Source organism: Cibotium barometz, chromosome 48, assembly GCF_041138505.1.
Source record: "Cibotium barometz isolate CiBa-2024 chromosome 48, ASM4113850v1, whole genome shotgun sequence".
NCBI lineage: Eukaryota > Viridiplantae > Streptophyta > Polypodiopsida > Cyatheales > Cibotiaceae > Cibotium > Cibotium barometz.
The window spans coordinates 46,167,118-46,180,483 of record NC_141093.1 but is presented as its reverse complement, the minus strand read 5'-3'; the positions used below and the strand labels follow the sequence as shown (position 1 = coordinate 46,180,483).

The following is a 13,366-nucleotide window of genomic DNA, read 5'->3' as shown; positions in this document are numbered from 1 at the left end:
ATCAACCCCTTTGAGGGCGAGGGTTCACTGTTGGCCGATTTGATGATATAGATCCTATTATATGCAGATGACAGAGTTCTTCTGTCGTCTTCAGCAGAGGGCTTACAAAGGCATCTAGAGGCATGCAGCAATGAGCGATATTTGTCAATTAACCTTGGGAAAACCAAGGTTATGATCTTTAACACCTCTCCAGCACACTACGGAGACTATCACAGCCCACCAGTCCCTTCTAATACCAGTTGAGATGGTGCAGTCATACACATACTTGAGAGCAGTTTTCACAAGACCACTTTTCAGGATGACCCAGGTGGCTAGAGCTCAGCTTACTCGAGGACAGGGAGCTCTGGCACGACTAGAGAGACGATGTTTTCAGGCACACTTCCACGACCCACCTACGAAGTGTTGGCTCTTTGACACCCTTGTGAGACCGACTGCTATCTACGCAGCACCCTTTTGGGGATGTGACATCTCTTTGACAGAGTGGGCGAGGTACGAGAGGCTTCAAGTAACTATGGGTTCCAGGATGATCCAGAGTAACCCCTTAGTCTCCCACCAAATTATACAGGCAAAGTTTGCCATGACACCACTTCAGACAAATGCTATTTTCTAAACAGTCATCGGGTCCGTGCCCTACCTCAATGGAGACCCCTGAGCCTAGCATTATCCTTTTTTATGCGACTGGCAGAGAGCGGACATACCACAAGATGGTATGCACGAGTATCTCTTTAGTTCACCAGGCATGGGTTACATATAGACCGGCCCCTTTCAGTAATCTGGATGCTCCGCCTTCACTGCTCCCCCCACAAGATGAGATTAACCATATTATACTGCTAGATCTCCTCCAGACACACATATCCTAAGTTTGGATAGAAGCTCACGAGCTTCCCATCAAAACTCATTTCTACCATGATCACTTCCTGAGGATATGTGAGGAGGGTTTCATCATCACACCACCGTATCTCGAGGACGAAGAGCATCACATGCTCTGAGGACTACCATCAGACAGATGCGGGTTTCCTCCCACCAGCTAGAGATTGAGACTGTAGAGCAGCAGGCACACCCAGGGAGAGGTGAAGCTACAAGCTATGCACTTTAGGGGGGATTGAGACAGAGAAGCATTTCCTACGTTTCTACCTAGTCTACTATGAGATCAGAGGATGGTACCATTGCCTCTTCCAATAGGATGTGGTTTCGGCTATTGTGGTTTCGGTCCACTCACACGACTGCTCCATTTTTTTGACCAGAGTCTGTATCTGCTAGGAATGAGGTGACACAAGGATACACTCTTACGACAGATCCAACAGCAGCAGAAAATGACCCAGACTAACAAGACGTAGCGGCATGTCACAGATTTCATCATCTCAGAGGATGGACCAAGACACTGAGAGCCAGAGGAGGATGAGCTAGCCGTGCTATGAGATGACTGGATCACTGATCCCAGGCGCAGTCCCAGATTGGCTGACCCCCTTCTAGGGTGGCCCTCCCCTATATATGGGGCCCCTCCCCTAAGTTCTCAATGCTCCAATCTTCCTGCTTCCAGGTTCAGCCTCCCGTGCTGCCCAGGCGACCTGTTCCAGGCCCAGATGGTCCTGATTTCAGCTCCTTGCTCCTGGTCCTCGGTTGTCCTGGTTCTTGCCTCCTGCAGGCCAAGATCTACAGATCAAAGTTCATGGTTGGCATGCCCTGTAAGTGGCAATAGGTGCAGCTTGTTTTTTTTATAATCCAAACTAATTCGCATATACAGGGTCTTATGAGATCTGCCGTATGTAACGTCAATCTTTCAGCTGCTTAGTTATGTGCATGTTGTGTGTGAAAAAACTACTCTGTGATCTATGCCTCCGAGAATTAAGAGTAATCATGCGTGACCTTTGGCTTTGACTTGCATAGGCAGGATTCACTCCTATGCTTATTCTGCACGTTTCCGGACCAGGATTCATGAAGCGATGTTCAATATGATCTAATTTTGGCATGCGTATGATGTTTATGGACGGTGGCCTGGATGATTCTCGTCGCTCGTCTGTTCTTTTTCAAGCACAATCCATGTTAGGAAAACTTACCAGAAAAGTTAAAGGTATCGATAAGGGCCATAAACGGAGGCCACTGGTCTTCTTTCTTTTCTTCCTCGTGCTGCTGCTCCAAGCTCATCACGTACATGAAGTAGAAGGACCAGAGGCTCCCATGCTGAGTGGGTGGCCGTGTCTTGTAAGGAAGGAATGCGTTATCAGTGCCGGTCATCCTCAGTGATCTCAAGACAACCATCTCTCTCTCTCTCTCTGTCTGTCTGTCTGTCTGTCTCTCTCTCTCTCTCTCTCTCGCGCCCTTCCTACTCGCCTGCAAAAATGGTTGCTTGGGCGTGAGTTAATGCCTTACATTTAAGGTGTAGTGAAGTATTTTCTTTTTATGTGAGATTTAAGTCCCCATACATATTTAAGCTTTGGCCCATATTTATTCACTTTCACTTGCTCTTTTCCTTCCCTTGAAATTTATATAATATTTATGGAAGTTTGTTAAAAGCATGGCCATAGTGCTTTAGCCACCTTAGTGTTAAAGAAATGAAAACAAGTTCTGTGATTGTTGTCATTCTATTCAAGATGCCACACATGGCATTATGCATGGCCATAGTGGTTTTAAGAAACAAAAATAATTTTTGTGATTTTTCAGGGCTCTCATCACTAATTTTTGCTAGACACCGCACGTTGATATCATTGCCAAATTGTGTTGGATTCCGATTCTAGCTTGGTGGTTGTGATTCGTCAAGGAAAAGAGGCAGTAATGGACATGAATTTTTGGGTGATGGACCATGCTCCTTTCTTCGATCCCATGTTTAGGAGCTCGACAACCTACTTGATACGAAGCTCAAAGTTGCTATATGTTGTATGCCTTCTAGATTGTTTGGTAGAAATGGGGGTTTCTTCAAGCCAGCCCCTATGTGGCAAGAATGTCATCAAATAGTCGAGATTCATCCTCTATGGTCTCCCTCTTGACATGTGTCTTATGCAACATACTCATTCCTTCATTGTCAAGCCTGCACTTCATGAAGTGGCTATTAAAATAGCCACTCTTCTCAAACTCTTCCATATATTTCTTTGCAAATACTACCCGTGCAAACACGATGGATTTGACTTGCTCAATAACACTAGGTTTAATTGCTTTGCATATGCCTTGGCAAAGGCAATCGTTACCTCCATGTTGGTAGAGCGTTGTTTTTTGTAAACCTTATCGTGGAAAACCATGAAATCCTATACACTTCAAGGCGTACATTGCTTTTACATAGAGGGAATCCCTAGGTGTTTCAAAGATACCCCTTTCAAAGAGCTCAGTCTCCTTCAAGGTCTTAGGTAGGTTGTATTTTGGTCTAACTTATTGATAGGCACCATTGGAGTGTCATCCTGTAAGTTTGGTCCTTCCTTACTTAGCTCTTCATCGAGAATCTCTATCATTGAATTAAGATGTCCATTCATCCAATCTAATAAGTCATGCCATAAAGTTGGGTTTCCCTTAAGCAATGAAGTAATCGGCATTTTGATTTCCATGGACAAGAATGCTACAAGTCCTGCAACATCTCTTGGTCCATCTAGCATTGTTATGCCATCACATTGTCTTTTTATATCATCATGAAGGTTGTTTAGACCCTCATTTCTCAATCTTTCCATGATCGGATCTTCTTCAAATATACGATCGATCAACAAAGGACTTTCATTGGATAACATATCCTCATTCCTTTCTATAATAATGGAAGGTACTTTGATAGGTTGTCTTTGCATTGGGTAATTTTGATGTTGTGGCAATTTTATGTCAACTTGTGCCCTGCTTTCCACTTGCATGTCTTGACATTCTTGCACAAGAGCTTTGCCTTTCACTAGCTCCTCCTTTTCTTAGATGTGATTAGGATATTCGTGCACACATAAGAGCACATGTATATATGGTTGATGGCATTACAAAATTTAATTTCAACGCACAAGAATTGGAAAACACTTACTTGGAGCATCTTGTGCCAATCGTGGGACTTCAACCCGTATAGTTGCTCAACACCTCTTTTCTTAGTGGTTGTGAAGGCTCCCTTCAATGATCTCATGCATCCAAGCAAACACCCTATCTGCCCTTCGTGGGCTCCATAAACTTTGCCTTTGCATTTGCATGTACCTTCAAGTCTTCCGAACATCAAAAAAATTCAAATCATTGCAAATTTATTCAAAATTTTGCATATTTAATCAAATCATTACAAGAATGTATAGCAAAAATTCCATTGATTCATATAACATGTACATATTTGGACACATTTGTCATGATATTTACATGAAACTGCATAAAATGTCAAAGTTTCATTTTGTGAATGACGGATCCATGCGTATTTTCTTTGCAAGTCGAATATCTCTATTTAAAATAGTGACACGCTTTGCATGGATTGCACACAATTGGGCGTCTTCAAAAAGGGATACCAATGCTTGCTCTGCACCTTCTTGCAAGCATGTGAGCGCTTGACTTAACATTCTTGCATCATCTTTGTAGGAATACAAAATTTCTTTTACTAGTCAGGTGAAAGGAGCCTTGAGAATTAGCAAATCCATGGACTTCTAGAACTTCCTGATTTCCAAAAGTGCTCTCCGCTTAGGCTTCATATGTTGCCTCCTTCTCTAGGGTGGATTGTCCCCTTCCCCACTCCCACTGTCACCGCTGCCACCTCCACATCATTTGACACTCTTTCATGCATGTTGCTTCCGCAGTCTAGCCTATTCTGTGGAGGCCCTCGCACCTTCAAGAGGTAATCATTTTCCACCTGTGGTGGGCCTTGCACAGGGAAGATCATGGGGATTGGCACCCCATGGCCTTGGAGATAGGCCTGCTTCTTTCCTCACCCTGCGGCACTCTTCGGTATGCTTCTTTCTCTTCTTACTCTAACTCTCATGTGCATGGATACTCTCAGGTCTATTTTGTGAGCCCCCTTGTGCCTGTGCAAACTTAGCAGCCTACCTCCTTGCTACCATTGCTTGCTCTTATACTTGTTAGGCTTGCCTTCATTGCTCTAGAAGGGTACGAATGGCTAGAGAGCGTGCGTGAGCAGCCTCGACAATACTGCTATGAATTGGTCGACCTGTTTGTTTAGTTCTTGCCATCCACAATTATGACACTAATGTGTGAGGTGTTTGTCTTATATAGGTGTTAAGGGTTAAGTCCTTAGGTTTGAGGTTTAAAATGGCCCCTATATATAAGGCTTTTAACCTAAAGGTCTACCTTTTCATTAAAATCCAACAAATTAAAAAAGCACAAGTGTAAAAATAAAAACAAATTCATATCATTGCCAAATGTAGAAACATTGCAATATCATCACAAGGATTTCTTGCAAAATTAAAATAAATTTATCTTCAAAAAATTCGTACATATTTATAATTGCAATTGCAGAAAAACAAGTGTCAACTAGGAGCTTGAGTCCATCTTTTTCCAAAGTGAACTGTTGTTGCTACCCATTGTTTAATTCTCTCTGAAGCACGTGAAGCTTTTTAGAAAATCTGCTTCTTGTTTTGATTTGCATCATTAATGGCTCGACCTAGTTGCTCTGCAAGGCTTTCTCCCTCTCAAGTGAGGAACCAATGATTACATGGTAAAACCATTCAAACATTTCATGCAGTGCATTGCTTCGAACCACACCACCACCGTGACATGTACTTTTAAAATATGCACATCTCGCGGTGTAATGTGACTTTTCCATATCTTGTGCACTCCACACATTCAAAGATCCATACTTTTCTGTGAACCATGGTGCGTGTGCAAAAAGAATAGGCTGCATTGAAAAAAAGAAGACATGGGAGGTCAATACAACATTGCAACAAATAGTTTGAATTGAAGGTAAAGAGTTTGGTTTGCCTGACCATGTAATGTGTGATGTGGGTTACACCCCACTCCTCAACCATGGCTTGAGTGAACTCAACAAGAGCATCCTTAAGCAATTGCACGTCATCGTTGGTGATGGAATGTTATCTTAATAATTTTGCCAGTTTGTCAAGCATTTTCCATATGCAAGCTCTCGTATTTCTCACAAGAGGATCACTTTCCAAATTTGTTGTGCATTCACACAATTGTTTCCAAAAACCCCAACCTATATTCTTTCGATTTCGTTCGTGATTGGATAAAAATCTTCATGCCTTTACACCACCCATGGATACTTTGGCGGGCAAATTTCCTGAAGCACCTGATAGCTAAGCATCTTTTTGAAACTTCACATTCCCTACATGCAAGCCAATACTAGACAAGAGTTCTTCTACTTTTGAAACACAAGATGCTGCTCTATCTTCAGGTTTCATATTCCAAACATACACGATGTGCAAAAAGAGAAATTTGTCCATCAAGCGCATCTCCACATGCCACACACAAAAGTGCACTCTTTCCAATGGGATGTTGAGAATTGCATCCCATTTCTCATCCAACTTGTCTCAATTTGGAGCAACAGGCTGATCACAACTCATGACACCATTGGCCCATTCGTACATTCCATCAGCATCAAGCTTGTCAGCAAGTGCAAACATTGTGTCCACATGTAATAAATACATGGATGAGTTGCATTCGCACATGTCTCCACTCCAAACATGCACTTCAATGTTTTCAAATCCCTTGACATGTGCCACTCAATGTTGAAGGATCCAAATCCTTCAACATGAAGTAACTCTCAGTTCAATCGAGCATTTATAATATCAGGATCAGGGACCGCTCAAAAACCCACTTCAAATTAGAGTGCGTCTCTTTGGGGACTTCAAATGCTACAAGCCACCATATGTGCTTTTCCGACTGAATGCTAAACTGCTCAACAATAGTGTTACCTTTTGCATGCTCTAAGGCCTTGATCTTCAACATGCATATACCAAGCTGGCGAGTATCAATTCAGCAGCTGTATATTTCTTCTCTCCTTCATTCTTCACTCTACTTGCATAATAAACCAGCCTCATATATCTAGAACTGTTACCCTGCTGCATAAGTATGGCTCCAATGGCATCAGGACCCATTGAAGGGTTCACATAAAAAACCTTTGAAAAGTCTGGATCTTTCACACTTGACACTTGACTCAACAACTCCTTGACAACTGTAAACACGTCCTCACACTCATTAGTCCATTTTAAAGGATTATACTTAACTACTTGTTGAAGAGGAAACAACACTTGAGACAGCATACTGATAAACCGTGACAAATACTTCACCTTCTGAAGGAAAGTACGCAACTGTTTAGTATTTGTAGGAGAAGGCAACATCACTAATGCTTTAATCTTATCAGGATCATGGTCAATTCCATTTTCAGAAACAACATGCCCTAAAACCTTGATGTTATTCCTTGCCAAATGACACTTTCTCGGGTTCAGTTATCCACCACTCATATCCAGTTTTTTAAATACTTCTTCCAACTTCTGATCTTGCACCTTACGATCACTCTATACACAGAGATCATCAATAAATACTTTACAGAATTTATCTAAAAAAGGAGCCAATACCTGATGAGATTTCTCCCGATAGTGAGAGGGTGCATTCTTCAATCCAAAAGGCATCCATTTGTAGCAAAAGCAACCCCCCCCAAGGAGTGATGAAAGTGGTCTTTACTTGGTCTTCAGGAGCTATAGCAATATGAAAATAACCAGAGTATCCATCACATAAACAATACATTTCATGTGCAGCAGTGCACACCAGACTTCCACATCTACCTAACCCTTCCACCATACCCAGGCTCAACCTTTGTATGATTGGCCATCCAAATTCGAAAGCATGAAGGTGATGTTATCTTCAATCCTAGCTTTTCCACACAAGATTGGGTTATGACACAGATTTGGGCTCCGCCATTAAGATATGCTTCTCCAAGACCTAGACCCTTATGCCATGCTTCTATGGAAGGACAAATGTCAGGTGGCTCAGTTTATAGACATAACTCTTCCAGCCATCTTTTGCGCATTCTTCTTCCCTGGATTCACAGCATGCCTCCATTCTTTTTTTAGCTTTGGGCACAATCCAATCAATTGGGCAAAAGTAATGTCTGGCCTCCTCTTAGAAAGGTCTTCTATCAAATTATATTCCCCTTGCTCTCTACCAATAGGATAATCTAGAGTCTTGTACTTCCTTCTGGGCCTTCTTACCTTTTTCCTATGATAAGTGATGACATCTTCAGCAAGCTTTCCCCTCTTAGTACTTGGTTAGCTTCTTCATTCCGGTCTCTTTTCCCCAATGGCAAGATTGTCACTTCATCCTCCTCTAGTCCAAGTAGATTCACCATCTTCCCCTTGCCCTTCTCTTCCACACTTGCCAAACACCACTTGCCAAACACCACTTGCATGCGAGTAATCGCGTTTAAGGATACCTGAGCAATGTGTCCGCGTTCAATCCCTAACAAGTCGAGGCTCGTCATTCTTGGGTTTGAAGCATCTACAGGTGCTCTTCGCATTGTACAATCTTTATAGAGATGATCGATACCACAACCACTGCACAATTCCATCTCTTTGCCGGTTTAGCGTCAGCCCCTTCTACGCAACTCCATCCCCAGCATCATACGTCGATTCTCTTCAGCAAACTTCTGTCAGGCCTCTTCGTATGACCTTGCAACAGCACTCGTTTCTGCCCTTCGTCAACTTACTGTTCATAGCAGCACCCACTTGTTTTACTTCTGTATGGGCTTCATGCTCTTCCAGCACTCGTCGAATTCTTCACCAAGAACCCTCTACGCAGCTCCCTTTCGCTTCACTGTTGAACATCGATTCCCTTCAGTGAACTTCCGTCAAGCCTCTTCAAGTGCAACTTCGCATCTGTCCCCCTTCATCTCTTCCCATTGCTTCCCGTTTTCTCCCCATTTTGGAATCCTTCCTTCTCCTACACGTCGTCAGCTTCCTCCATTCTCCAGAGATCTCCCTTCCAAATTCATCACATTTCCTCCTCCATCCTCACCACGTACCCCCTTCTGGAAATTCCAGTAAGATCCTTACCATTTCTTCATGTATGGGCAACAATCACTTTCCTGAAGCAGGTCGAGCTTCCTTCACATATGTCTTGCATGGGCAACCCTCCAGCATATCAATCTGCAACCTTCTTGCCACCTCTTCAGAAACATTTAACCACTCTCCAAATCCACATAAAAAAGTACACCAAGGCACAATAAATGCACAAAGGACCCTACACCATCACATAACCTTTTTACAAACTTCCCATGCACAATTTTGTTGCATGCACACACATGAGTGACCATAATAAAAACCCAATGATAGAGTAAGTAAAAAAACTCAACACCATCACCATGGATGCACACAAGTAAAAAAACTCAACACCATCACCATGGATGCACACATTATCCACCATGAAACGGGAACCAGATGTGACAATGACAAAAGAATATTTGTGGCACATAGACATTTCTGGATACCCTTTAACCCCGGTAACAGATGCAACCACACTGCTTTATCATCACTTCCCATATCAAAGATTCCTTGCAAAATATTTATAATTTTTTTTTCCCAAACTTGTAACATTACATCATATTAGTAGCCATTAAAAAAAGTGCTTCTAACACCTCCATCCTACTGTGTACAGCTAGATGTCTACTCCCCACTATGTACAGTGCACATTTTTTTTCTTACATTTTTTTGCCTATCAACGTCTCGATATAGAAGTGAGGTTTTTCATAGTCCTTCCTCAACCTGGGGTGTGCCGTAATGTACCAAACCTTGTTCCCATGATTCCCAATGACAATGCTGTATGGTCAAATTCTAGTGTCTCATTGTCAACCTTGCAAAATTCATGTCTTTATCTTTCATCGGGGCTTAGTATCACGTAGTCGATCACACTCAACCCTTGAGGGTTGTTGCATGTGTATGCGCTTGTGTCCTTGAGAAATGTTGTATCACATGTTAAATCTCTTGCCAACCATTGTACTTGTAGATGGGTTATTGTGGGGGTGCGAAATAACAAGATGCCAATTTGATTTTCCCTTTCTTTCCAACCATCTACACCCATATATATTGTTTGTGTGGGTCTTCCGTTATGATCTTGACTGATTCCTCCCATGTCTCACTGATGTAGCATGCAATTCTGCCCAATCCTTGTCCTCCTATGTATCTCTTGGTGTTCCATATTGATGCCTTTGTGAGCAAATTTTATTAATGGAAGAGGGGATACAATGTGGTCTTGGCATTAAGGTAAGAATGCATGTGTCACATGCACCACTTCCATTTATACAGATTGGATGGGAAGTTTGATGCTGAATATAATGGATAAGAGTAGTCATCACAATTTCATCGCATGATAGTTTGAGATACAAAACTAGTATTAGCAAGTCATAACATCAAGCTTATTAAGTCATGGATGATATCTTTCTAATAAACCCATGGAAGAAATTAGTGCTTGATGGGATGTTTTAAAAGAAATGTGATCGTCACCTAATAAAAGTTCCAATTTGATGCCCATGAGAATAATCCCTAAAGGTTCAAATGCAAGGGTAATAAAATGGAAGATTTATCTAATAGAATAGCTGCAAAGGCACAAGCGAAAGAGACAAGCTTGGGAGAGGAAGCGACACAAGAGCTCGAGGCAACAAAGACTATATATTGGGGGTTAGTAGAAAAGGTGAAGGACCTGAAATGGGTCTCCACAAAATAGTCTGCCCAAGTACTCTATGGGCTGACCACCCATCCGCACACACACCTCTACATGAGAATATTCCCATGCTACACCTAGTTACCCTCCACAAGCACACAATTTACACTCACCCCCCTTGAGTGGGCACACCCACAATCAAAGTTCTGTTATAGCACACATGAGATGCCGCAATTTCCAACACCCTCTCTATAGCTCATAGTGTGCAATGAATCCTAAGTCGATGAAGATGCAACCGTGGACACTCCAATATTGCACTTATTGGATACACCTCAAAAAGAGCACATGCTCGCCTTGCACCTCGAAATACTATGCCACCATTAACGTAGGAGGATTTGCAACGTATTGATTGCCCACTCTAGTATATGTATGGAAGATTTGACGTAGACCTTGACACACCATGCTCTGTATCGTCCCCTGCTAGTTTGATGTAGGGCCTTGAGCTACGTACATACCATACTCTGTATCATCCCATATCATTCGACATAAACACATCATGTATCGGATAATGAACTCAGAACACATCCTATCCATATCCACTTCCATACCATGCAATGACCCTCGAAACACATCCTATGTGAAGTCAGTACTGTTAGATTATTTTTCCAACGAGCTATTACTAGCTATGACAAGGTTTTTTTTTTTTGGGGGGGGGACCGTTCTTCTAGCTTTGAAATGAAAACCAACACCTCTCGATCCCCTCTCTACATCGCTAGCCCAAAGGGATTTAAGAGTCTCTACTCTAAGTGTATGCGGGCCTCGTCGATCCATCTAGTTTGCCATACATTTCTAGCACGGAACTCATCCACGTTCTTCGTGACAACCAACTCAACTTGAAGACTATTCTCCAAGCTACACGGGGTACCATAGCTCCATCCTTCTCCCTTGATTGATTTTGTTGAGCTTCACCACCATGATGCTATGCTTGCCAAGTTCTAACCTTTAGCCCACGTATCTATACCTATTGTTCAATGCATGCCTTACTAAGGCATGCCCACGTATCTATCTGCACACACCGTCAACTCAACATGCTGTCGTTGACCTTCATTAGTAGAATTGCCATCACTCTAGCGACATTTGCTTGATTGAGGACTGCCAAGACGAAGCTTCACTTTTCTAGGCTCTAGGAAACTTGACCAGGATTGTGTTTATTGACATGTGTAATGTTGAGTTGCTAAGTCAGCCTTGCCCTTCCATCACCATGTTGCTTGCTACACAACTCGGCCATCGCCTTCGTGTTTGCATAGGTTGCCATGTAAACCATCGGTCGGTTGCTAGGTCCTTGCCTTGCATATTGTTGCATGCCAAGATCCTAAATCATTATTGAAACTCCACATTGAGTTGGTGGTTGTTTCTATCTAGTATGCTTTCATTGTTGCTATTCTTGAAGCTCATGTATATTCCCATTTGCTATTGAGCCAACCCATAGCTCACAACTCCATCACTTAGCTCATTAGCACGATGCCTGGTCAACTCTAGGAACCTCGCTCGATGCTACATATCGTCCAAAAGCCTATCAATTCTACAATTGATCAAAGGTCTTCAAAGCAACGATATCGTCTCAATTCCCTGACAAGTCCTGAGACCATTGCTCAAAGGTTTGAAGATTGGGCCATGAACTACAGTCTACAATAGCCCTCGCAAGCTTCTCCATAGGCCTCAAATGCTTTCTCTCTGATGGCAGCTCAATGAGAAGTACCTGAATCATGGCATCTTTGGAGGATACAAAGGGTCTTTTAACATAATTGCTGACCAACTCCCAAAATGCTCCCTAGCATCGTCCTTGGCTTGTCCACTCTCCATTTTTGCACATGTTGTAGAACCTAAAATGATTTGAAAAATAGTGAACTCGAGGTGGATCTTATAGCGTGAAAGATCCTTTAGTGTGAATGAACTACAGATTCTCACCATTCAAGACAACTGATCAATAGTAACCTCAGTTCTTGACAACCATCCTGACCTTTATGTCTATCATCTTGCCATATTTGGAAAATTCATTTTGGGTTTTCTTTTTGTATTTTCTCGCTCTAGGCACTTAGTTTAGGTAGTGTAGTTGAAAAAAACATTACAAAATTAAAAATTGTAAGAAAATTTGAATTTTAGTCGATTCTCGAGTTGAAAGTCTGTCAAAGAAAGAGTCACGAAGATCTTGCCAAGATCTTTGGAAAGACCTTGAAGATCATGGTGTGGATCCTATGTTCATGTACAACCTAACACCTATGTTCACATACAAGCTAACACAATGACCTATAACTTGTTCCATCTTGGCATCCACCTACCTGTCTGACATTAGCCAAAAATAGTCTGGAATTCAAGATATTCTGATAGCTTTTGATTGTATCTGAATTGTCACCAAGTTTCAATTGTGGATTTCCTACGGCATTTTTTCATCTTTGTACTCTTTTCAGTTAACCATCAGGCCAAGTCAAGATCCTCATGTGGATCATGACCTTGCACCAAACGACCCGTTTTGTATCTTTTCTACCTCTTAACAGTGTTGAGACTTTTTTTATCACTTCTAGAGCTCATTTCAAGGTCCTTGCACGGATCCTAACCTAATGTTATAGCACCATTTTGATCAATTTTAGGTTTGTGCCCTCACTCCTTTACACTTGAAACTGATTAAGGAACCAACTAATTGGGTTGTAAACAAATTTCAAGGATCTTTAACTGAGAGTCAAAACATCACCCCCACACAACAACAAACCCAATGACCATTCCAATTCAGTATCGGTTTGGATCATTTCTAGGATCC

General features: G+C 42.1%; 1 protein-coding gene across 5 annotated transcripts in view; it reads right to left on the bottom strand.

The window, feature by feature from the left end:
* Positions 1-13,366, bottom strand: part of LOC147611224 (uncharacterized) — a 216,210-nt gene that overhangs the window by 96,002 nt on the left and 106,842 nt on the right. For 2 of the 5 annotated variants that reach the window (XM_086785283.1, XM_086785281.1), the window contains exon 2: positions 3,980-4,151. The exons of the other annotated variants lie outside the window; for them this stretch is intronic. Coding sequence is in view for 1 of the 2 variants with exons in the window: in XM_086785281.1 (XP_086641407.1) it covers positions 3,980-4,075 (96 nt within the window). In the remaining variant the exon portion in view is untranslated. The remainder of the gene's footprint in view (positions 1-3,979; positions 4,152-13,366) is intronic. 5 annotated transcript variants of the gene reach the window in all.